This window comes from Protomyctophum parallelum (assembly GCF_964188405.1).
Source record: "Protomyctophum parallelum genome assembly, chromosome: 13".
Lineage (NCBI taxonomy): Eukaryota > Metazoa > Chordata > Actinopteri > Myctophiformes > Myctophidae > Protomyctophum > Protomyctophum parallelum.
The window spans coordinates 32298323-32324377 of NC_139708.1; the positions used below are offsets into that span (position 1 = coordinate 32298323).

Here is a 26055-nt window from a genome sequence, read left to right on the forward strand (position 1 = left end):
TTTATTGCATTACATTTAGTTTGACTGACTCGGTTCCATACAAGATACATATTATACAAGACAGATAATACAAGGCAAAAAAAAGTCATACAAAATACAAAACAAGAAAAATATATTTGACTAGTTTTTATAGTATCTTTTATTCTTCCTTTTTAATTGTATTTTTTCCAAGTATGTAGGCCTATTACCAGTAAGAGCCTGAGGGCGAGAAGCGACCTCGTTGGTCTGGTTTTTGTCTTTTTTCTCAGTCGTATTTTTTTAATGGATTTGGCCAGGTGGCCGCCTGTGCTCGCCTTATTGTAGACTGGCGAGGTCGCGTGCACGCATTCGCCTGGGTGACAGCAGACTGCTGGGCGAGCGCTAGCGCTTTGGAATGGGGGGTCGGATCAACATATCCGCCTGGATGTAGTTTTCGCCGGCTGCCAGGCACGGCTGCCCTAATAACTTTGGGGCAGGCCTGTTTAGAGTTTAAATGGACAGGTATCAGTCAAAAGGGAGACATTGAAGAGGAAGGATCAACATATGGAATGTCAGAACAGGTCAGCTCCATATATGGAGATCTAAGGGTTTGAGGTCAGATGTAGAGTTGCTGGCCAATATTGATGACATCAGGGATCTCCTATATTGGCTTAATATTGATGACATCAGGGATTTCCATCCCTGATGATGTCACATGCTCCATCCCTGATTATGTCACGTGCCCGACCAACACACACGTGCCCGACCAACACACTGACGGGAAATGCATGATGATTCCATAATTAACTGAAAAAAAGTCCTTAAATTGTTACTATACTGTCATCTGGGGACCCCCACAAAATCATGTGGGAACCCCCACGGGGCGAGAACCCACAGGTTGAGAACCACTGAATTAGAGCAAGAAATATGATGAGGATCCAGTTGATAAAATCACCAGACTCAAGGTATAGCTCTAGTTTATTTATTTTAATACTGAACACATACAGACTTTGATTACACATTATTGTGCAATCAATGCAATCATCAGTTTTGAGTTACAATCTCAGCAATTTTATGTCAGCTTGTATCCGCAGACTTCTTTGTAATGATGTCTCTGTAAAATAAACATATTTTTCTTAGTCTTATCAATCAATCAAGCTATATATTTAAACACATGTATCAATGTGATTGTAATGGCAATAAAAGGTGTGTTGTTTAATGTGTATTTTTCAATACATATTATATACCGTAAAATGTAAATTGATTGACTATACACCAACCTAAAAGATTGAGCCTGTTTCCGAAACAGTCCTAATTTGTTAATTTCACGAGCTAATCCTCTTAAATCATCTCCCTCGAAGTCTGGCAGCTTTGGAGACTGTTGGGTGGAAAGAAGACCCTAGAATTTAATAGGTTCATGTTCATAAATGTTTAAATATATTTTACATACATATCCTTGGTATCAGTCCACATTTCAGGGCATAGCAGTGAGCATGGTGTGTGTGTGTGTGTGTGTGTGTGTGTGTGTGTGTGTGTGTGTGTGCACTGTGCATGCGAGCGTGCGCACACACTGTTCACAGCTATAGTAATCTCACATACTAATTACTAATTAGTGTCATATATTTGACACAAATTTGGCACGCTGAGTGCATCACATCAGTCAAACAGGTCAGAGGCGTCATTCCTGAGAATGTTCTGCTATGCCACATTTCACATATAGGGTCTATAGCCTAGCGACTCATGCCATTGCTTTTAAGTTTCATCAAATTTTTAACAGTTTTGTTTACAGGTATGTTCACAAAAAAGAAGAATACATAAACAGATACTTTGCAGGAGATGTTAGAAGCCCAAAGGTCATATAGAGAACATCCCCTATAATTATTCAATCACAATAGTATAATACGTAAAATAATAATAAAATATTATATAATACATGTATACATCCTGTTTACAAATAACAATGCTATAAAAGTCGAACACATACACATACAGTATATACCTACGTGCCTTACGGTGCCTATACTAGGGCTGCACAATAAGGACAAAATCATATCTCGATATTCATGCCAAATATATAAATATTCGATACGATACAATATTACGTTCAAATTTGTTGCATCAGTGAAAACAGGTAGGAGCAGTCTGACACGCTCATGAATGCTCATCTCACACAAAGCCAGTCAAAGTTGTGAAAGGGAGGGGTGGTTTATTTTCCTAGGCACTGGCTAAAACAAAGGGATGTTGCTGGCTTTAGCAGTGATTTTTTGCAACACATTCCTATACATGCTCATATACTGTACATACCAGTATGTACAGTACCGCATTACTGTACATGTGTGTGTGTGTGTGTGTGTGTGTGTGTTATTTGTTGCTCACGTCTACATCACAGCCTCTGGAAGCCAACAGTCTGGTGGTGAGTGTATCTGCATCGTCATGGCTGCGGTGATATCGTCCCCCAGTTTGGTGTGCCATGGCCCTCAGGAAGTCATTTGCCGCACTGTTTAGACGAGAGCCAACAAGCAACATGGAGTAGCGGCAGTTTTGGCTCAAAAACACGTGTTTTTAAGAGCATAAAAAGGAACCCTTAAGTATAGATGACTGAATTGAAATGAAAAGTAACCAGTTCGATTCCGGCTGAAGTTTACAGTTTCTGTACAATCCTAAATATAGCAAACACTGACTGAAATTATTAACAATTTACCCATATACAGTAGGACTATTATTTCCACTCATATTTAAGCATATGAAACCTAGCGTACCTATTCTTGGTGGATCATCATAGGCAAATAATCAGCTAAATTGGCAGATCTACAAGCTCACAGCACGTTCTGTAGATATTTTCTCCGAAGGGATTTGGTGTAGAGGGGGGCATGGATTTGGCCAGGAATAGTTCCTTGGGGGACTCCAGTCAACCAAGTATATCGGATTTAAATATTAATATATATTAATATTAATATTAAATATTTTCTATCAATTACACACCCCATGAAGAGATTTATTTATTTATGTCATGTCTGAGCCAATAATTTGATGAACAGCAATTGAGTTTCCTATTGACCAGCCACCCCGTCATTAAATTATTGGCTTAGGAATGTGACAAAAACTAAAAAGTCTCCATGATGTCAAGGCTTCATGGGGTGTGTAGTTGATAGAAAATAAGTCATTTTTTGGGTGAACAGGTCCTTTAAGTGGTTGAAGTAACACATTTAGCTGTGTACAGTATATCCAGTACCTGTCAGAACAGTTGTAAGACACAGTGTGTACAGTGATGTGTCTGCCAGTGGTCAGTCTCTTGGTCTCTTTGAGCACCAAGCTACAGCTGCAGTCAGGCTTGCCGTCACTCAGCAAGTACAGACCCACCCTGTCCTCAAAGCCACAGGCAGTCTGGAAGGAACAGAACCACAAGGTTATAAAATATAGATCACAAATGGTCAAGTAAACATGCATGGCACGAAATCAATGGAATCAATGGAAACAATAGCTGGTTTCAACCTGCAGAGCCCCCAGTGTGTTGGTGCACCCGTGGGTGTTCAGCTGAGACACCCACTCCACCGCACTGAGGCACTGCTCCTCACTGGGCTCCTGTAGTGCTGTGCGCCACACCCTCACCTCCCCGGAGAATGCAACTAAGGAGAACCTGGGGGGAGAAATATGATCATGTAATTAAACGCTCAAGCCAAGTAGAGATGCTGCTGGTAGAACTAGAACATCTAATCATGTGGATCTCGGGATCGACAGCATGGGAACGGTGTGGCTCCAAAGTGGATCTTGGACTTCCTGTGGCCAGCCAGTGATGTCTGTCAACTATGACGTCAGTCAGTTGTTTATAGAGTTTAATAGAACATATCTATGATGTACAGTAGGACTCCAAATTAGGGCAAGGTTTCGCTTTGACTTCCATCCATGTCAGCCTTCTGATTGGTCCCTGACTGACTAACCAGCAGGCTCGTTCTGCCTTGTTCCGCCCTGGTTCCGCTTTGTTTATGTTGAATTTGCTAAAACATTTTTTTTGGAAAAAAACTAAAAAACAAACATGATATGCCCAGTCACCATGCTGCATCTGTGATGTTCCTTTTTACTGACACCAAGTTTAAAACAAGAATTGAGTGCACAGAATATCAATATGAAGCAACTGAAAAACATGTTATTTCAATGGTAGTGGATGGAGACTGGAGAGAGAGGATTTTTGTCCAACCATGAAACGGCAACCAATGGGTGTGAAGAGGGGCACAACCACGGGCGGGACTTGACAAAGGGTGAAGTGAGCGGTGCCTTTCATCACAATGATGACGTCTGATTCTGATGATGTCAACAACAACATGTCACATGATACACAAAAGCCACACTAAGCTAATGGACATTCCGTGCTGAACGGATGGACAGACATACAGACATACACACAAAGCTGTGCATTGGAGCTGCTGCACCGTTCAAAAATATTTCTAAAAGTTTAAAACATACAGTATATGTAGAAAAACGAAATAGTGGATATACTGTACTTTGGTGGGCTACAGGCAGTGTGCACAAGAGATTTGGCACTGATCGGTTCAGCGGTTTGTGAGATTAGCTCCGGACAAAGACACACGAGTGTGTGTCATGTTTATGTGAGTGATGTTTTAAATAGAATATAGGTCATCATGTAGTACTCTACTGTAAGTCCCAGGCTGCAGTGTGATGGTCCTGAAGTTCTCTCTTCATTCCTATACACAGTTTTGATTGAATACTTTATTAACAGTTTGCACACCTATACTGGGCCCGGTGCGGAGGAACAGGCAACATGAGCAAAAATCTTGCAACAAAAAAGTCTTGCACACCGTCTTCACTTCACAGTAGTTTATTAGGCTACAGTTTATTAGTCTATTACGACCTTCATTATATTCTATTTTGTCACATAATGTCACAAATGTACAAATGCAACCAAATTGACTCATTTGGTTGCATTTGTACACTCTCACAGTGTTAAATTAACACTTTCATACAGTGTAAATTGGGGGCCCAGAGATTTAAAAGGGGAGCCCTGTCTTTTGCGATGGTTACTTCCTTTTATTTGCCGTCAGGTGTTTTGAATTTAGACCTTTTCTCCTGATTAAAGATCTATGGACTATTTTGTTTGCATACTTCTATTAGTCTTCTATTATGTCTATGTATATTTGTATGTGCCTTTTATTTCATATGGTGCAAGCACTCTGGGGGAGGGGAGGGAAAAAAGGGGGAAAAAATGTTCGAAAAATGTTGTATAATATTTTCATGTGAACATTAATAAAAAAACTTTGATCAAAAAAAAAAAAGATCTATGGACTATAAAGGTCTATTGGAGGTTGTGTTGCTTTGTTTCCCTTGTTAATTGGGCCTGTAGTGTGAAACTCTTTGAGACTACAACAGTGAATGATTAAGGGCTGCACAAATTAACTCGACCCATGCTTTTGTCCTACGCAGTACGCACAGAGACTACCTGATCTTTTTGTGGTGCAGTTGGTCCCAGATTAATGAGGACAAGTCTCGTTTCAGTTTCGTAAGAGAGGGGGCCATGGAGCCTGAGACGTCCACCAGGACACAGACATCCTTCTCCAGGACCGTCCCGAACACTCGCCTGCTCCCTGGAGGACAGACGGATGGATGAGGGACAGAGGAGGACACGAGAGGAAATAATGCCTGAAATGTACTCTACTGTGGTCATTTAACTGTAAGGGCTGTATTTTGCGTGTCTCAAGTACCAGGTCTTATTACTTAACTTAAGACCTGGAGGCGTGATCAATGCCATTTGGCTATTCTGAGTGGCCAAAGAGCATTGACCACGCTTCCAGGTCTTAAGTTAAGTAATAAGACCTGGTACTTAAGACATGCAAAATACAGCCCTGAGTGTCAAACGTTTTATAAAATTCAAACAAACACTAGGATTTTACCGTAGACTAGTAGAGTGTTATTAACCTCCAACCTTTTAACTACATTTAAAATTATATTACAATGACATTCACAATATTGAACAAGCATGCACTTGTGCTTGCTTGTTAATGAATCAACACCATTCAATGAATTTATATAGTTTTCATATCAGTAAGACGCCTGAGGGCGAGAAGCAACCTCGCCCTGCACGCATCCGCTGGTGCTTTGGCATGGGGGGTAAGATCTTAATTTGCGGGCCTGTTAAGAACTCTAGTTCTCACCGGCTGCCGGGCACGGCTACACTAATAACTTTGGGGCAGGCCCGTCTAGAGTTTAAATGGACAGTTATCAATCAGTCAAAAGGGAGACATCGAAGAATCATGGATTGGGAAGGATCAACATATGGAATGTCAGAACAGGTCAGCTCCATATATGGAGATCTAAGGGTTTGAGGTCAGATGTAGAGTTGCTGGCCAATATTGATGACATCAGGGATCTCCGATTCTCCATATATGGGCTTAATATTAATGACAATATCAGGGATCTCGATCCCTGATGATGCCACGTGATGTCACGTGCTCCATCCCTGATCAACCAACCAACCAACAAACACACACACTGACAGGAAATGCACGATTCCATAGTTAACTGCGACCTTCGATCGCCATTATCCATCATTCCGTTTTAGTCCACCAGTCAGCTCAGACGTGTGTCATTTGATTAAATTAAATCTAAATGTGGGTGAGCAGCTAACCTGTAAGCAGCCAGTGTAGTCTTTGAAGGTAGCGCTGCAACAGTCTCTGTGTCTGACACAGATAGTCTTCCAACTCCCCTGGAGTCAGCTGCAGATGTTTTACTGCCCCCTGGCAACCACAAGCACAATCAAACATGACCTTAAATGATGACATGTGTATACATGTAATATAACCTACACTTGTTATGTTTGTTAAACAGAGATAAAGATTCGTCCTCACGTTGATTTGGACAGTGGGGAATATGGAGCAGTATCGTGCAGAGACAGCCTTGAGAACAGAGGGAACCCGCTTCTTCCCATGAGCACAGTCCGGTCCAGATAAGAGGCGGTGAAGGTCCAGCTTCAGCCTCCTGACACTGTAACGCTTCAGCCACTAGGTGGCAGGGTAGCAACATGGCAGTAGAGGGGAGGCAAAAGGTTCTGCTGTTAAGATGAGTGTATGGATGATGAGTAAATAACACATTCTTATGATTTGTGTATTATACCTGCTTAGTGGAGCAGAGGTCTTCTTGTTTGGGCAGAGCCACAGAAGGTATGGACTTGCGTACACTTTTAGGTTTGGGGTAAGACTTAAACATCACACCTGTAATGAAGCAGGTTTGCATTAATGAAATTATGATGAAGATTTCGTGCAATGTACATCTGAGCATATACACATATACAGGCTGTGGCTATCTCTGTAATGATCTATGCCAGGATGTCTTGTCTGTGTGTGTGCGTGTGCGTGCGTGTGTGTGTGTGTGTGTGCACATGCGTGCTTGCGTGCCTCACCCAAATTGCCATCTTCAAGGTAGAAGAAAGACTGGGACGCATCATTGCATTTCTTATGCTTGGATTTAGTACTTAATGGCCTCTTCCCACTCATGGACTGACCTGAGGCCACAATCAACGTTTTACATTTAATCAATAACCCATTAGAGGATTGTAAAAGCTAGTGTTCTAGCTTAATAATAACAAATTCATTTCATGTCTCTTTCAGGGAAACAACAAAGAACTGACATTTTGATTTTGCAACTGTATGGTGGTAAAAATAAACACAAGTCTTTACTCATCGTAACCACTTAATAAAATCCAAGCATGAAAGCATCCGATTCATGTTGCGTCAGTGTCACTGTGTGACTATACTTCAGGTAAACAACAACAGCACGTCCTGAGTGTGGTAGTTTTGGAAGAGGACAGAAATAGAACTATCATCTTTTATTCAGGAGACAGCAGACACAATGCCAAACCTGAGCTGACAGCATAAAGCACTACACGTAATTAAAAAAGGAAGAAAAGGCTGGTCTTAAGAGACTGCAGAAGGAGCGGAGCCTGGGCTTCTTAAAAGAAGCATTGTAATATTACGATTTAATTTGTACGTTTGTTGGTGGAGATTTAGCATTTACTTTGTTTTGGATGGAGCTGCTTTAAGGACCGTTCAATATACCGTAGCTATATTACAGTCAATTACAATTTCAGCAAGGGACAAGACAAGCTGGAATTTTCCATACCTGAATTACCTGGGGGGGAATAAGCTCTGGCAGTGCTGGAAACCTCCGACTTGGCTTGCTAAAATCAATCACAAGCTTATATTTTTAATAACAGGAGTTTTATTTTATTTTATTTTGTATTTGCCGAATACAAAATGTTAGTGAGATGTGTGGAGTTTGTGCTCACCAGCCTGGCTATGGTGAGTGCTGTGGGTTTAGGCAGGGGAATGGGTCCATCTCTGGAGGACCTAGGGTTCAGGGGGATCAGAGCTGAGCCGTTCTGCCCAGGGGGCACCACCTCGCCTGGGCATGTACAGCTACCTCTCTGGGTCAGAGCCTCCACCAGCTCGAAACTCTGGAAAGACAGTAGAAAACAGTGAAATGTTTGCTACTGTGGCTCGAACCTTCTGTCATCATTCAACATACTCACTGTTGCACATTTTGTGCATTCATTATTACAGTAGTTGTTATATTCAGCCCTGTACACTCACCTTCTCCCAGTAACTAGCTGCTTGTTCCATTTCTTCAGTTAGCAATGTAATATCATCACTCTCCATGATTCCTGATGGTACAAATAAAACCCCGTTTCTCAATGTTGGGTGGAGCATTTGGACATAGAAGGGGTCCAAATGCTCCCTTACAGGTCAGATTTTTGTACACTCTCAGATGAGACACTGAGTAATTTACAGTCTAGGTTAGGATCACATAGATTAAACAAAAGTGTATCAAATGGGGGTCATGTCAAACTGGGGGTTCTTGAAATTAAAAAGGTTGCAAATCACAGACATACACAAACAAATACAGCCACGCACAGTGGCCAAATCATCTGACAGCTTAAGAGCATATCTTTCTGTACCAAATGACATATTTGTGATATAAATCACAGGCTCCACTAAGCAGCCGTTTACAGTAAAACTGCTACAATATTTAAAAAAAACTCGATGCGAGGATTATAAATAGCACACTTATCTCTCAAGACAGATCCTGCAAACCAGCTCGATAACACACTGACTGCATTATTACAGCAAGATTACAATTCCCCATTAAAATCTGGAGTATTCATTTATCTGAGAATGTAAAAGCACCCAGTGCCAAATGAAGATTCTAAATGTCATTGTGTACCTCCCCGTCTTTCCCCATCTACTTTTCTAGTCTTCCAGTGTGTCGTCTAATGTGAGTGCAGTCGCCTCACATATACACCAGCGGAAGCCGTGTCTGACCTCTCAGGGTGGGAGACATTGCCTCGTCTGCACACTCTCCAAAGCTCTTCCCTCAAGTCAATTTAAAATGCGGGCCTCTCAGAATGCAAACTAGCTTTGATTAGCTTACACAGTAAAATCCCCAGTGCTCATTTATATCAATTTCTTTCAACCCTTATGTCCTACTCTGACACTGTATATGGGCATTTAAGTGCAGGGATAACCTAATAAACCATTACATCAGCCAACATGCTGGAGCATGTGTGAGAGGCTGTTAGTGTATGTGTGCGCGTGCGTGCGTGCATGCGTGCGTGCAATCTTTCTAGTACCTTCCTCTGTGCACCAATGAAAACGTCCTCTGCCAGCCTGTGCCAGCTCTCTCAGAGCCCCTGCTGTTCTGTGAAGGTCGGTGTAACCAACGGAAGGGTATTTGTCTTCCTGTGTGTTGGTGCACAGACACACATGGAGATGCAGGCGCTGATGACTGCAGGACTCGGACGTGTATGAACATAGCTCGCCCTGAAAACCGGATGTCAGAAATGTTCAGGAAAGGATCGTTTGAAATGATAGTGAGCTAAATACAAGTGGAGACATGAACCATTCATTGCCTTTGAAAATGAGAGACACAAGCATACATTGTAGTCTTTATACTCAATCCCAGTATCCCCATGTGGTCTGGAGTTTTATTAATGATGTGGTGTGTGATTCCTCAAAGTAAAAGATGAATAATGTCAGACAGCAGGGGGTGCTAGACAACAGTAAAATGGCTTCACAATTCCCCTTCTGCATATTATCCATTTGCTCTTCCCATGAGAACCATTTGAAAGCCATTTATTTATTGTTGTCTCCACCAGGCCGAAGGCATGGGGGGAGAGTATGTTTTGCACTCCGTCCGTCCGTCCGTGTGTCCGTGTGTCTGTGTGTCCGTCCGTGTGTGTCCGTGAGCAGCTAATCTCGGCCACCGTTAACCCGGTCGATGCCAAATTTTGCACACACACTCCCTGGATGCCAACGATGAACCTCTGCCCCAAACTTTCCAGAACAGCCTGTTATAGCGCCACCAGGAGGCCGTTTTGTGCAAAACAAGTTTTTGCACAGTACACCTACAGATTTTGTCCAAACATCGCGCAAATTGGTACACAGTCTCTCTAGAGCCATTCAACGAAACAGGTCTTTCGGATTTCTCAGACTCCATCCTGATTGGTTAAGATTGGCTTCCAAAGTTCACAGGAGTGCTCAGTTTCAAACAAAATGCTGCAAATCATGAACACATCGCGTGATTTCCGTGAAATTGTGCACGCACATTCCCACTAGGCCGAGGAAGAAATGCCACATGAACAATTTCAACTCAGCCTCAAGGTGGCGCTATAACTGGCCGATAAGTGTTTTTACCTCTAACTGCACGGATCTGTGGATAACTTTGTATGCCAACTCCCTAGTTTACTTTTGTTGCCCTTTTATCCAACCACCAGATGAAGGCAAGCTGCAATGTCCTACATTCCTATCCTGGTGGAGACCTGTGCCCAGAAGGGCACTTTTTCTAGTTTTTTTTGTTGTCTTCTCTTACTCATGGCCACAGCCAGTCTGTGTCAGAGTGAGTATATCATTGCTGTTGGGTAGAAACCTTCATAAATGAATGTCCTATTTAATTTTTCATTGTATAGTGTCACATAAGAATAGCAAAAATAACAGATCTACAACCTCACATTACATCGCGATGTGACACTTGTGACACGATGTGACACATGCCAAAAATAGGGATGCCAAATTGAAAGCGGTTAAGTCCGTCTGTGGGTTTTGATAAATATTTAACCAATTAAAAGTATTAACAAGAGCTTGTGACCAAATAATAACTGCAATTGGATCCACTGACTGGAACACAGGGCCTTTATTTTTGTACATACAATGTTTCCACCTGACAGTGATGACATTTGTGTGTTGTGACTGGCATCCCAGGTCATGTTGCTCACCATTTCTTGGACAGGAAACCCGCTGGTGAGGAGGTAGACGCCCTGTGTGAGATGATCAGAGGATGCACCACCAGATCCGCTGTTGTCGTGAAGGATGCCAACTAGTGCCTGTCTCAGACCATCCAGAGTGGTGCTGTTGCCTGAATACTGGACGCCCTGGAACCATCTAGAGAGAAATATTGCAACAAGGTCCACATTACAGATAAGAGGTATCAGGTTCCACTGATAAACTACATCAGTCCAATGCTTGTTGGCTAATAATGTATTTATATAATATTAGACTGAAGCTAATGCGATTAATCCCATGACAAATCACAAATTAGCAACTAATAAGAACATTTTTTATAAAATTCTTACACAAAGGTAAGAGTAACACACACACACTGCAAACTCTGTTCAAAAGTTTTATTTAACGTAAGTATAATTTTTAATGGCAGATGGTGTTTTAAAGTTGTATTTTAACTAGGCAGCATGCGAACAACGGCCTCTCTGACAGCTGAGGGCTGTGCCAGTACAGAGCAGATCTGAAGTCGATACAGAGAAGGAAAGAGGAGCTCTCAAAAGCAGACACCTGACAGAATCACACAGCAGCCTCATAGCCACATGCACACACAGACGGCCTTACTGCCAAGCATCTCCAAGGTTTTCTGGGGTAGGGGGAGCCATCCTTTCCCTCCACATTGTTACGCTGGAACCAAACCTGTCACAATGATGGAACACAGCACAATGTAGAAGTGTCAAGATTGACGACGAGATCTCAAAGGCATGCCCGAACGTCAAAGGAGAATGCAGAGAAAAACAAACAAAAACAATTGATTATTTTATGAGAGATGAAAAGTAAAACAGTGCAATTACATTTTGGGTATACACAGTGACATGAATGATCTATTGTTTCTAGGACAGCATCTGACTGTCAAGGGATTCGAGATGCAAATCAAACAGAAGCAGAATGACGGTGGAACAGATGGCATCTGGAAAACGGAGCTGTTCACCGCTGAAGCGTGCTAAACTAATTAAACATTAAGAAACCCTACAGTTAGTGGTAGATGAGTGAGGGAATTAATGATGTGAAAACTAATTTATGCACATCATTTTGTATTATTCAGTGATACTTTGAGTTATACCAGTGCATTGTTTTGCATTTCTACAAAGAGAGTGCAGTCCAGTGAGACAGGAGGGGGACTCTGCTGGAAACGACAGTAGGATGTTGCAACCATACAGCAGGCGCAATATCCATTCATCCACCAGTGCACCAAAAATATGGCTTGGACCTCAGACCATCACATATGTTCACCCAGAGAACACATGTTAACAGTGAGCCCTGTGATTGGCTGCTTACTGTCACGTGACACCCCCCCCCCCACACACACACACACACACACACACACCCCCCCCCCCCCACACACACACACACACTTCAGAGCTCTGGACATAACTTCAGAGCTCTGGACATAGGGACATTGTTTATTTGTCGTGCACACGTGTATCCTGCCCTGTCAGTCTGTATGTCTGTGCCCCCACAGTCACAGACCCAATTTAGTTATCCTCACACTATAGCCTGTTTAACTTAGGCTACACATCTTTGTTTGTGTGCATGAATATATATGCCAATTGATTTATTGTGATTTTTTTCCCACCCTATAAGGAAGATTTTTTTTTTTTTCAAAACCGTGTACAGTATTCGTCAAAAGGACACACACATAACCCACATGTTATTGCACAGCTAATTGCACAAAATATTATTCATAACGCCAGCAGGATGATTTCCTTCATGTGGCTATGATCACCACCAAAACAAACAGGGTTGCCAGATTTCACATAAGCAAGCAGGTCTATGAAACCAGATACTTTGGCCTGGGTTGCCAGATGTTGTGCTTACAGCAAGCACAAGCCATCAGGTTAACATAAGTAACTGGGCCTGACTGTCAAACTTTATTGTCCAATGTTGTTTTACAGCAGTGGTTGACAAACACGTTATAATGAACACACTTGCCAACAGTACAGTACAGTACACATACTATTTACCCTGGGTGTGCCCATCCGCTACTAGATGTGAAGGGCAGAATAAAGGGAATCCCGCAATTTCCTTCTTAGCGACGCGTGGCGCTAGGCGTGAGGGCCGCGTAGCGGGCTGAACCTCTAGTGTTATTATTACATGTTCTCCATCAGTGGTTCTCAGCTGAGTGTCCCTGAACCCCACTCTGTGACATATAGGGTGACACATATAACTTTGACGTCCGCAGGTTTACTTGAAGTAAGTGAGTGAAGTGGTTTAGTCATCTCATGTCAAGTTGTTGTCAGTTTTGGTGTTGTTGTTGTTGATGAAAGTGATGATTCCTCTCATGTAAATGGTGCATTTATATAGCGACTTTATCCATGGCGCTTTACATAGATTGGGTGAATTGTGGGTGAATTGTGCATTACATTCACCCATTCACACACACATTCATACGCCGATGGCAGAGGAAACCATGCAAAGCACCAACCTGCTCATCGGGAGAATTTAGGGGTTCAGCATTTTGCTCAAGGACACTTCCACACAAAGTCTGGGGGACCCCGGGAACAAACCTGGAACCTGCTGGTTGGAAAGCGGCCACTCTACGCCTGAGCCACTGCTCTACCGGCCACTCTACCCCTGATCCACTGCTCTACCGGCCACTCTACCCCTGAGCCACTGCCGCCCCATCATGTCATGGTCATTTTGGGAAAAGGCTCTCTGAGGTCATGCTTTGAAAGAGCAGCTAGGGGATTTTAAGCTAAATCAATTAGAGTGACGTTACGCACAACCTAACAAGATCACTCTTGATGAAGTGGGACAGAGGGGATGTGAAACAAGCAAGGCTTCAAATATCCTTCATCGAGCAAGATGAGCTTTTAACCGTTTTATAGACACAGGATGTGTGTGTGTGTGTGTGTGTGTGTGTGTGTGTGTGTGTGTGTGTGTGTGTGTGTGTGTGTGTGTGTGCCTGTGTGCGGCTTACGTGATGATGTTGAAACTGTGTGTGTTGGACAGTTGCTCTTCCAGTAGTCTCTTGAGGAACAGGTCAATTGGTAGAGAAAGGCTAGAGTTCATCAATGACATATCAACCAATATCTGGACCCTATGGAAATACAGATGAAGGGGAAGAAAGACAGGATGGATGGACGGACAGATGGACAGACACATTATTGACTGACTGACTGACTGACTGACTGACTGATTGTTCCCGGATGTGACATAATGGAAGGAGAGCCTGTGGCTTCTGTTCTACACTACCTCTTCTCGCACACTGCTCCCCAAATCTGCCTGCTTCCATAGCTCAGCCACTGCACCCTCCTCTCCAACGCACACACCTCTGCCTGGAGCTGCTTCTGAGGAGAGAGACCGAGAAAGAGACAGAGACGTATGGAGGAGAGATGGGTGAGAGAAAAGGAGAGTAGGAGGTGGAAAAAGGTATGGTGACATGCAAGGTTTCATGAGCGTTACGGGGGTGAGGAATAAAACAAAACAAGTCAGTGGATGGGGACATGTCGTGGGCTTTCTTTCATACACACCTGGTAGTTAAAAATACACGGCAGGTCCACATGAAGATTCTTCACTGTTCCGTCGTGCCATTCAAACTGCACCATGGCTTTCTGGTTAGGCGGCCAAAAACGACAGGATGAAAAATTGTCACTTGTCAATGTGCACACCATGTTGGCCAGACAGTACGAGTATGGCATCTCTAAAATATCAAGGGATTGATCAGGCGTTCATTGGCGCCTTGTTATATTCAGTGCCACTTTCTTTATTATAACAAATCAGGGTTAAAGTGGTTAAAAGAGGCTTGTACCAAGTTTTATGATGCTCTAATGAATTAAGGATATAGGCTGAAATGCATTAGCAGCCTGATGTAGCAAAAGAAAAGAAAATAAGTGAATCTCTCTTTTTTTTTTTTTTTTTTTAGATATTTTTTTGCGGCTTACGCCTTTTATTGATTTTTTAAGGGACAGATAGTAGGCTGACAGGAAACGGGAGAGAGATGGGGGGATGACATGCGGTAAAGGCCGTGTCGGGTTCGGGAGTCGAACCCGCGGCACACCGCGACTGGATCACCAGTCCGGTGCCCAGACCGTTACGCTACGGCCTGGGCCGTGAATCTCTCTTAAAGTCTTAAATTGTGCCGCTATTTCCACTAATCATGTTTTTTTAATTAGTCTTAAAACCACTAGGTTCTTCTTTCCTTTCCTCATCTACAGTTAAAAACAATGAAAGATTTTTTTTTAAAGAGAAGCTTTAACACAAACTGGACTGAAAGAATGAGATGGGAAATTAAAAATGAGGACAAGGTAAAGGCTTCATTGTGCGACACAATGTCACTGACTTCAAAGTACACTTGGCTTTCACTTAAAAGTGAGCTACTGTATTTCATCAAAGTGACACAGCCTGACGCGAGTATAAATTAGGCTTTGAAGGAAGCAGGGGAAGTACAGTAAGTAGTGTACTCTAGTACTAGGCTTTATGGAACCTTAGGGAAAACTTGACTGAGGGTGGTATTATGCCAGTATGTTCTATCTATCTATCTATCTACTTTATAAATGCACCAAGTCTCTGTGCGCCTGAACGTACGTGTGTAATCCACGTTACTCGAGAACCGTTCGCCCCAACGACTTCCACACATGCGTTCCACACCACCACAGGGGGGGGCAGTGCCCGGTGTCGAGTCGGTCGGACCCACGGTTGTCCATAACCGCCCCAAAAAGGCCTCTGCCAGGGTCTGTACAGGTCGCTGCCCAGTGTCCATATATTGAGCTGGCCTGTTCTGACATAATTCTGACGTCTGCATAGACTCCATATTTGGGCATGCCTGACAAAGAACTCCATATATGGGCATATAAGGGGCACAGACAAAATATCTGGGTGGGGAATGAAAGTACTACTAGGGGTGAAAAAATAAAAATATAGATAGATTCTGTCTGATATTGGTTGTTCATAAAGTCAGTTAAATCTGTAAACTATGATACACATTAGAAAAATTATGTATATGCCATTTCAATACAACCAATCCCCAGTTCCCTCAACAACCAACCAATAAAAATAAAAAGCTTGCTGTATTTCTTTTTAGAGTTATCTTAAAATTAAAGACCAAAAAAGTGGTTACAACTGAAAACCAGGTCAATGAATGTTTTGTGCTGGTTAAGGGGGCACTCAGCTGAAGTAATATTGTTGCAGGGGTACACTGGTAAATAATGTTTGAGAACCACTCGGCCACAGTAGCAGGAGACCAAACACCATCTGGGGTGTTTCTTTTATATTATAAAGCTGAAATCTGTTGGTAAAACAATGAAAGCAGTGGAATAAATCTGTTCCTGTGGTGAGTGAACAAAAAAAAACGTTTTCATTTGTGTCATGTTTGCCCTGCACAGCTGATTGGAGGAGAACATAGCTAGTAGTAACTCACTGGTTGAAGAAAATTGACATTGACAGGATGATTGTTGTGATGTTTCAAAAAGAGATAACAAGGAAGAACAAAGAAGGGAACGGAAATCACATCTGATGGTACCTCGTGGACTGTGGACGTGACCGTTTTGTTGAGAATGGGCACAAACTGTTCCACGGGGGAGTAGGCGTTAGGAGACAGAACCTGGTACAGTCCTAGTCTCTTAGCTAAGGCACAGAGAGAATGAGAAATATGAGGTGGAAAAACAATGCAACAGTGTCTTATCTAATCAATCTGTCTGTCTGTATATAGTACCTTCCTTTCTCCCTACCAATCAATCAGTTAATCTACATTAGCATATCAAAAACTAGCATACTGAATCTATATTTCGTAAGCAATAACAATCTTCATATACTGTATTATACTTATTTTACCTATATTCACATTGTTCTATTGGTCTTGCTCAGTGATTTGCTAACATAGTCAGTTTCTTTAATCTCCACAGTCAGTGTTTTTTTTATATACTGTACACTATAGTATATTCATATGGCTGAAAAGCAACGTATGCAGCAAACCTGAACAAGATTTTAGCAGAATTCGACAAATAAAGATTTCCCCCCGAGCCTGTTAAGCCCCAGAGGCATGCAGGGAATCAATAGTTGGCAGTATACCTTTCAATCCATTGCTATGGAGCCAATCTGCTGAGCAGATATCTTGGACACCTGATGGCTTTATATTCAGCAGACAGCTACGATTGACTGGGCACGGGAGCAGCAGTGAAAGGTCTTCACGCTCTGCAGACATCTGCAGCTGGCAAACAAGAAATTTAAATAAAACAGTTGTGTCACGTGCACAGTAAAATCCTCAACGTTGACTTAACTCTGAGAGAGTGTAGCAACTGTGTTAAATGGTGATCCTTGTTATCATTCCAAATAGATATTCCAAAAATAGAGGAAATAGCAGATCTACAAGTTCACTTATAGATCTGGTATTTTGGCTATTCCTCATATAACAAAGTATAGGCTACATTAATGCAGAAGATTAAAACAGGAGGGGTGGAAATGTTGATGTTTAGCAAAAGGGTGAGTTGGTCAAGAGGGAGAGTGAGAAAGAGAGAAAGCGAGAGTCACCTCTCCATCTGTGCCAGAGACTGTCATGTCCTCCAGGACTGTCACCATGTCCTCCAGATGTCCCTGATGCAGGGCCTCGGTCTGGCTCAGCAGGTCCCTAGCAACCTGGATCTCCTGCCGTAGCACACTGACATCTGTACTGTCATCTACTACACACTGACGCACACACAAACACACACACAAACACACACACATATTTATTGGCTGATTTGGTCCTAGTTAGCCTGCCCCAGTGAGTGTGATTTCTGGTCTAGAGGGGCGGATTCAAATTTGTCAGTGGCTCCTATTGGTTTACCGATCTGTGCGTCCATCCTCCTCCTCCTCCCCGGTAGAACACAGCAGAGAACACTGACATCACATAATTTGGAGCGACGCCCTCTACTCTGCACTATTATTACAAGGTTCACTCCTATGCCAGATTTCCTGGCTCGTTTGCTCAGGCCTTTTTTTCCTTTTGAAAACAAAACGCCTGCGGTCCCCAAGGCTAGGTCCTAGTTGACCAAGACTGTCAGTTAACACCCCCATCGCCCAGGACGAAGTTCTTTGTCCTTTCTATTAGTAACGCCCGACGCCCAAGACCTGAGCAAAACAATTTTCCCTTGTGGATAATAAAGACATCTAATCTAAAGACTAAGTTTGATCCAAAAGACGAAGTTTATTGATATGAAAACGGATCGCATCGCTCCACAGCCTGGAAGCGCCTGTTGTGCAATCCTCGATGTTGCACAACAGTGAGACGTCATCGAAAATGTCCCTCCCCTGTTAAGCCGACGACAACAAAAATCTTAAAACCTTAATAACTCTAAATTATCCCGTCTAATTATAAAAAAACATCCTGTGTTAGACGGCCCTCTGCTGTCCAGTCGCTAGTCGCGATAGATTTCATCTTACCTCCCGTTGTTGTCGATTGACTCTAGTGGTGTGGCTATTGTTAGCTGCTACACACACATTCACAACAACATCCGGTCTGTCGGTAAAAGTGGTCCGTGTTTATAAATTGACTGGGTGCTATAATGTAATGGATTAAATAACCCCGGCAATTAAAGTGTTTACTTGTTTTTATGCTTTTTTCAATGCTGAATGAATTATGTTTTGAAAAGTTATGAGTAACTCTCCTGTAAACTCTAATCTCTAATAATCAGTTCAGCCTGTAGCCTTTGTGCAATCAACATTATAATATTCAGTTTCAGTTCTCAATGTCACCAACAGGAAAGGTCTGGTCTCTGCATGATTGTATCGTAATTTTACAGTTTTATCAGTCGACACATTCCTACGACTATTCGTCAACTAAGAATGTATTTGGTTGTGGACAAGCCCCAGATGGCAAACCATTCAACATTCATTGAACACATGCCACATACAGTAAATTATGTGCATGCACATGCATGTGCACACACAACTATGGTATTTACCCATGAAGCAGTGACGACGTGGTAACGGCCATGGGTCACCTCAGCAAGTCTCTTTACAGTGCTCTGTTTGAAACAAAACCACAGTAAATCATTCATAGAAATCTAACCTCAAATATCCGTAATGTAATGTACTGATGTCTTACTGATGAATTGATTACAATGGACCACAATGGAAACAAGCCCCCCACGCCTTTTTAGCATAACCTTTGCCTGTACTACATGTACTGTTAATAATGTTATTATTACTTGCGCAAGCAGAGCGCGCAAGTAATAATTTCGCCCGGTCTTCGTTCATCGTGACAGCCACCCGCCATTTTATGCGTATGCCAATAAAACAGCAAATCTGTGCCTGGTTTGCTGGGACCAGATCACATAAATGACCATATGTCTTACGTCATCATTTAGAGCTAGTCATACGTATACTATATACATAATCAGTAAAATAAAATAGCAAATTGTGCCTGATCTGCTGGGACCAGAGTACGTGGTGTGTATATGTATGACTAGCTCTCAATGATGACGTAAGACATATGGTCATTTATGTGATCTGGTCCCAGCAAACCAGGCACAGATTTGCTGTTTTATTGGCATACGCATAAAATGGCGGGTGGCTGTCGCGGTTTTTGGCGCAAAATAACCACAGTATACCGCTAATCAACTTACAACTACATACTCTATATAGTATATGTATACATATGTCTTACGTCGTCATTTAGAGCTAGTCATACGTATACTATATACACAAGTATCAGTCAAATAAAATAGCAAATTGTGCCTGATCTGCTGGGACCAGAGTACGTGGTGTGTATATGTATGACTAGCTCTCAATGATGACGTAAGAAATATGGTCATTTGTGTAGTCTGGTCCCAGCAAACCAGGCACAAATCTGCTGTTTTATTGGCATACGTATAAAATGGCGGGTTGGCTGTCGCGGTCTTTGGCGCAAAGTAACCACAGTATACCGCTAATCAACTTACAACTACATACTTATATAGTATGTATGTGTATGTATACGTATGTCTTACGTCATCATTTAGAGCTAGTCATACGTATACTATATACATAATCAGTCAAATAAAATAGCAAATTGTGCCTGATCTGCTGGGACCAGAGTATGTGGTGTGTATATGTATGACTAGCTCTCAATGATGATGTAAGAAATATGGTCATTTATGTAATCTGGTCCCAGCAAACCAGGCACAAATCTGCTGTTTTATTTGCATACGCATCAAGTGGCGGGTTGGCTGGCACGGTTTTTGGCGCAAAGTAACCACAGTATACCGCTAATCAACTTACTATACAGCTACATACTCTATATAGTATATGTATAATGTCTTACGTCATCATTTAGAGCTAGTCATACGTATACTATATACATAATCAGTAAAATAAAATAGCAAATTGTGCCTAATTTGCTGGGACCAGAGTACATGGTGTGTATATGTATGACTAGCTCTCAATGATGACGTAAGAAATATGGTCATTGGCCCAGGCCGTGGCGTAACGGTCTGGGCACCTGACTGGTAATCCAGTCGCAGTGTGCCGCGGGTTCGACTCCCGAGCCCGACACGGCCTTTACTGCATGTCATCCCCCCATCTCTCTCCCGTTTCCTGTCAGCCTACTGTCTGTCCCTTCAAAAAATCAATAAAAGGCGTAAGCCGCAAAAAAATATCTTCATTTATGTAATCTGGTCCCAGCAAACCAGGCACAAATCCGCTGTTTTATTTGCATACGCATCAAGTGGCGGGTTGGCTGGCACGGTTTTTAGCGCAAAGTAACCACAGTATACTGCTAATCAACTTACAACTACATACTCTATATAGTATATGTATACGTATATTTTAATTCAGTTTATATACCTTTTTTTTCCATCACATATCAATGATTTATTTTTCTTTAAAAAACTAAAAAGGGATCCAGAATATATCTACATCGATAAAACTGTATTTCTTATATAGATAGAAACTTGAACCATACTTAATAATACTAGGTGTTTATATGCATAAAGTAGGTAGGTAGCAAATAGTTACATCTAATAATTATACATTTCAAACGTTCCTTCACAGAGATACTGAGATTTGACAGTTTACAGCGGTCGAAAGTACTTGGCGCTCTGCTTGCGCACTAGTTGGCCATTTATGGCCTACTAGTGTGCAACAAGCAAGTATGCACTCGACAGAGTGCAGTTCTAGTTATTAAAGTATTCAATCAATCAAGCATACAATATTGTCATTGTGTGCAACCATTTCTTATGGCATATTTCTGCAGAGGCTAGTCATCTGTAAGAGGATGTGTGTGTGTGTGTGTGTGTGTGTGTGTGTGTGTGTGTGTGTGTGTGTGTGTGTGTGTGTGTGTGTGTGTGTGTGTGTCAGGAGCTAATCTCACAAACCGCTGGACCAATCAATGCCAGCTCTCTTGTGCACACCATCAGTAGGCTAACTTAATTTTATCATGGAATCGGATCGGGCTGAAACCTTGCCCTCATTTTGGGTCATATGTCATAGATATAGTAGTCATAGACGACTGATGTAATACACAGATGATTGACATTACAGGCTGGCCTCATGAGTATCCGATCCATATCACAGCCACGTCGGTCCCATGTGGATCCTGAGATTCACATGATCCAAAAAATGTGTATTTGTGTTTCCACTCACAGTGGCACTGCTGCTGAAGTAAGACACCACATGGACTGACAACTCCTGTCCCAGCGTGCACTGCTCCGCGTACTCAGCGATGGCGTCTGGTGTCTGCTCGGTCCTGGAGGTGGACAGATGTGCCATTGACCAGACGTGGATGGAAAGAGTAAGGAGGAAGACAGGAAACAATGATTGTATGCTACTGTAAGTTGGCTATTGTTACCTAAATCAGTCGATTGTTTGTTGGCGGCTACAAAGGTTATGCGCAAAAAACGCAGGTTGCGCGTGAGAAAGCATTTGTACAGAATACAAATTGTGAGGGAGGCTAGATAGATCTTGACCTGGATCCCAGGATGATGACCAAGGAGTCAAGCCGAGAGGGTCCCAGCTCCAGGCCTCTCTGAAGGGCCTGGAGTAGGTTGCAGTTTCCCATGGGTCTCAGCTCTCTGACCCAGCCATGGGCCTCTTGTAGTCTGAGGGAAGAGACAAATGGTAGGCGAGGCCACAGACCGAGCAGTAGGATAAAATATGCAGAAACTGGATAGTCGCAGGGATACATTCAATATAAAGCTCATTATGCGGTTTGCTGCGAGACACTTCGATGGACTGAACGTTCATGTAATCCTTGCAAAGCAATTTCCCGAGTTACACAACAGACAATCACTTGGACTCGGATATTCTATTTTTATCTCCTTTTTGTGGCGCGCGCGCATGCACGTGTGTGTACGTGCGTGCATGTGTTTCAATGTGTGTGACTGTGTGCATGTGTTGTCTGAACTTGTCTCTCTTCGCACAGTCACAAAGTGTTCTCAAATGTGCCCACACATTCCCCAGTGACTCATCTAAAATAACACAAGAGGCATATCAAAATAGACATGAATACCCTAATAAAAATAAACCAAGGGCCGTAGCAGAAATAAACACTGGCCTGCACACTGCTCTGTGGGTCATGAGACTACACCCCCAGCAGCCTCCCCTCCATCTCCTACTGGTAGATAAACATTCAGAGTCCATGGACAGCAACAAATAACCTAAACTAAAGTGACTCTTTACTAAACTAAAGCCTCTTAAAGATATCATAAGACCATCAGATGAATAATAGGGGCTTTCATCGCAACAGAACACTTAAAGGGATGTGTGTCAGCAATAATATCCGGAGAGTGATGAATGACACAACTTTTTGTGGGATTTTGTGCGGACATGTGACTAATTGAATACATGTGATAAAGGCACAAGGCTTGGCAAAGAAAAAGCGCACTGTGGAGGCTATGTTCCATTACGCAGCTAGACCATTTAAATCTTTGTTTTGGAGAGCATTTGAGAGGGATTAGCAAGTCAGTACTAACCCACAAGTACAGTACCTAACATCTTATTTAACTGCAGTATAGCTCAGTGGTCACTAGACTCACTACAGCCACAATTATAATACTATAGAATGCATCAAATGGTATAGTGTGTAATTCACTAGAAGCAATATAGCAGAAATCCAGCATATGTGGAACATTAGGCTAATGTTTTATGATGAATTGAACATAACAGAGTTAGGAAAGATTGCACATAACCCCACCAATGCAGGTGTAGGGTATTACATTTACATTTGTCAAACATATTTTTGTGATGTTCACTTCAAACTTTAAGACGAATCAACAAAGCCTGGTACTATAAGGTCGCAGTGGATGATTGGGATAGAGAGAGACCTGTCTCACCTGGAGGCATTGATGTCCTTGGGACTGTCCCACAGGCTGCTGTGGTCAGAGCCAAAGGACATCAGATACAGCTGCTTTTTGGTGCTGAGTTGCTCCTCTATAAGGCACTGGAACGCACGCACACGCACACGCACACGCACACACACACACACACACACACTTTAAATTGGGTTTACGCTCATTGGTTGGCTCGTGAGGTTGTGTCAGGTGAGTGGTGACACCCTGCCACTGACCTGAAGGTTTGTCTGTAGCTCCTGCAGTCTGAATTCGGTAGAGCTACAGTTAGCATCAGAGCTGTCAATAATCAGTCCCACTCTGGAACCTTGGATCACGCCAAATACCTGATTCATACAGAGGAATCTGCGTTAACCTTTAAAACAATCTTGAACTGGTGGGCATGATATAGAAGTCCTTAATGTTATCATCTTTATCGGCTTAGCATGTGCTCATTTCCATGCTAGAAATTAAATTTTGAGACCTACATATTTTGCCACAATGGAATCGCTACTCTGGTTCCTGAATAACACAGCACAGAAGTAACAAAGATGATGGACAGATTTGGACTTGTATCATGCCAAGCAGCTATACTGAACACATTCATTGTGATCACATGTTTTACTTTATTTCAATCAATCGATTGTGTTCCACCTCGGATCAATGTAATTAACATACTTTAAGTTCTTATTTACTGGCATCACTTTTTAATATTAATGTTATATTATCAATTATTTGGGGCCCCACTTGCAATACCCTTATGGCCCACCATTTGGCCCTGGCCTACCAGTGTATTACTACAGTGCACATCAGCTCGAGACCCAAAAGAGACATTCTCTCTGGGACCCAAACTATTGAAAATAGCAGTGAGCTGCCTAGCGATAATGCAATGAATGTATCTTGCAATATGAAAAATGCAGCCTTGTCTTTTTTTTCTTTTCTTTTTTCTTCCTCCTTTTGTTCCGTTTTTTCGTATTGTCTTATTTATTTATTTTTTGTCTCAGTTTTTTTCTTCAATAAAAATTAAGCGAAAAAAAGAAGAGAGCTTGTAGAATCTTCTATATTCACTACTTACAAAATGTAGGAAACAGAAAATAAAGGGATATTTACTCGCGACCCATAAAAGTTGGTCCGCGACCCACACATGGGTCCCGACTCCCGAGATCCCACAGGTTGAGAACCATTGTAGTAGCCTACTGTACCTTCCTGCTCCCTTGGTTGAGCCATCGGATTCTGCCGTGGTACAGTTCAGTCCTCCTGTGACACAGTACAGAGAACATCATTGCAGAGGATTGTGGAGAAGCAAGCAGGTGCTAGTCACAGGTGCAGCCTTGTTAAAGCAGGCCAAAGCAGCTGTGTTTTTTGCTGTGCATGACAGCAGACCTGGTGGTGCTTGTGCTGCGCACGCACACATGTGTTGGTGCTCAATGCATACCATATGTTTGCATAAAAGGATACACATTATAATTATATATGAGACTTAAGTGACAGTAGATGTCTGCTACATTCCTGTATGTACTGTACTATAGTGTGTGGGCGTGTGATTTGGGCGTGCAAGTGTTATAGCCGTACTTACTGGTAGAGAGCTTAAGCACATAAGAATGCCATTATAGGCAGCAAATTTTTTCGAAAGATATTCAAACATTTCCCGCAATTTCCCCCCAAAACATTACCAAAACCACTATGGTGTAGCAAACCTTAGTTAATACATTTGAGCTTATTCCACAGTGCGGATCTTATATTTTTTCCATTCTTTACCTCGGCCTGGCAACTGGCGTTTAGTTAGTGTATGTGTGCTCTATTGTGCTTTTCAGTTTCAACAGTACTCACTGGTAGAGCTTAAACTCCAGCTCACTGACTGCCTCAGAGCTGATCTGCTGCTGTCCACATGCTCCCCCTTCATCCATCTGGAGTCTGGCCACACAACAAAGAACACACAGTAGGACACAAGACAAGCAGTAAAGAGGTATTGGTAAACATTACTGTACTGCAGCCATGGCAATCTGTGTATGCGCGCGCACACACACACACACACACACACACACACACACTCTTACATGATCTTGGCAGTGTGCTGTGAGAGTTGCTCAGACATGTGCAAACTGTGATACTGCAGCCAATCAGATGAACTCTTCCACTCACTGGGCTGAGTTGGTAATTTCTCTGTTTGCTGAAGTTATACACACACACACACACACACACACACACACACACACACAGTCAGGCAGTGTAAGAGCACAGAAGGATAGTGACATTGCCAACCTCACAGGAGAAAAATCCAACCGTTATATCATTATTATTCTATACTGGATCCGTTTTCCTATAAGCCTAATTATTTTGATTTCTCTTCTCACCAGTACATCTTGTTGATTGACACAGGTGAAGACAGTTGGATCATTATATGGTACATGGTTCTCCAAAGCAGGGCTCTCACTGAGCGAACACACGTTGTCAAGCTCCATCTCTCTCCTACAGCCCGTCCCTAACCCACCAAACAATACAAGCAGATCGAGGTTTGCTACATTATCATCCCACCACAG

The 26055-nt window shown here is 42.5% G+C and overlaps 1 protein-coding gene across 4 annotated transcripts; it reads right to left on the minus strand.

Annotated features, from left to right (window-relative positions):
- Nucleotides 1–962: 962 nt before the first annotated feature.
- On the minus strand, nt 963–26055 carry vwa3a (von Willebrand factor A domain containing 3A). Of its 4 annotated transcripts, none has more exons than XM_083780612.1 (31): nt 25870–26055; nt 25573–25685; nt 25346–25429; nt 24718–24772; nt 23755–23862; nt 23522–23628; nt 22157–22288; nt 21834–21936; nt 19175–19237; nt 17763–17918; nt 17304–17436; nt 16756–16859; nt 14768–14848; nt 14490–14584; nt 14215–14334; nt 11859–11933; nt 11234–11399; nt 9593–9782; nt 8556–8626; nt 8252–8419; nt 8086–8143; nt 7367–7468; nt 7081–7178; nt 6816–6968; nt 6596–6704; nt 5411–5555; nt 3451–3595; nt 3191–3342; nt 2335–2455; nt 1239–1336; nt 963–1072 (listed from the first exon to the last, which is right to left on the minus strand). In XM_083780612.1, exons 1-31 carry the CDS (start codon nt 25975–25977, stop codon nt 1036–1038), a joined length of 3450 nt encoding a protein of 1149 aa, XP_083636738.1. In that variant the 5' UTR covers nt 25978–26055; the 3' UTR covers nt 963–1035. The 4 variants fall into 4 exon arrangements, with proteins under 4 accessions (XP_083636738.1, XP_083636739.1, XP_083636737.1 ...); XM_083780613.1 differs by having other exon boundaries at nt 8095–8143; nt 17304–17442; XM_083780611.1 differs by having other exon boundaries at nt 17304–17442.

Bases quoted from the DNA above. Each gene is read 5' to 3' on its own strand.
- vwa3a (XM_083780611.1), bottom strand. From the start codon at position 25,977: ATGGAGCTTGACAACGTGTGTTCGCTCAGTGAGAGCCCTGCTTTGGAG. The intron at 24,773-25,345 runs GTGAGTACTGTT...ACTGTGTCACAG, and splicing joins CTGGAGTTTAAGCTCTACCA to GAGGACTGAACTGTACCACG. The intron at 16,860-17,303 runs GTATACTGCCAA...TCTGTGCCTTAG, and splicing joins CCATAGCAATGGATTGAAAG to CTAAGAGACTAGGACTGTAC.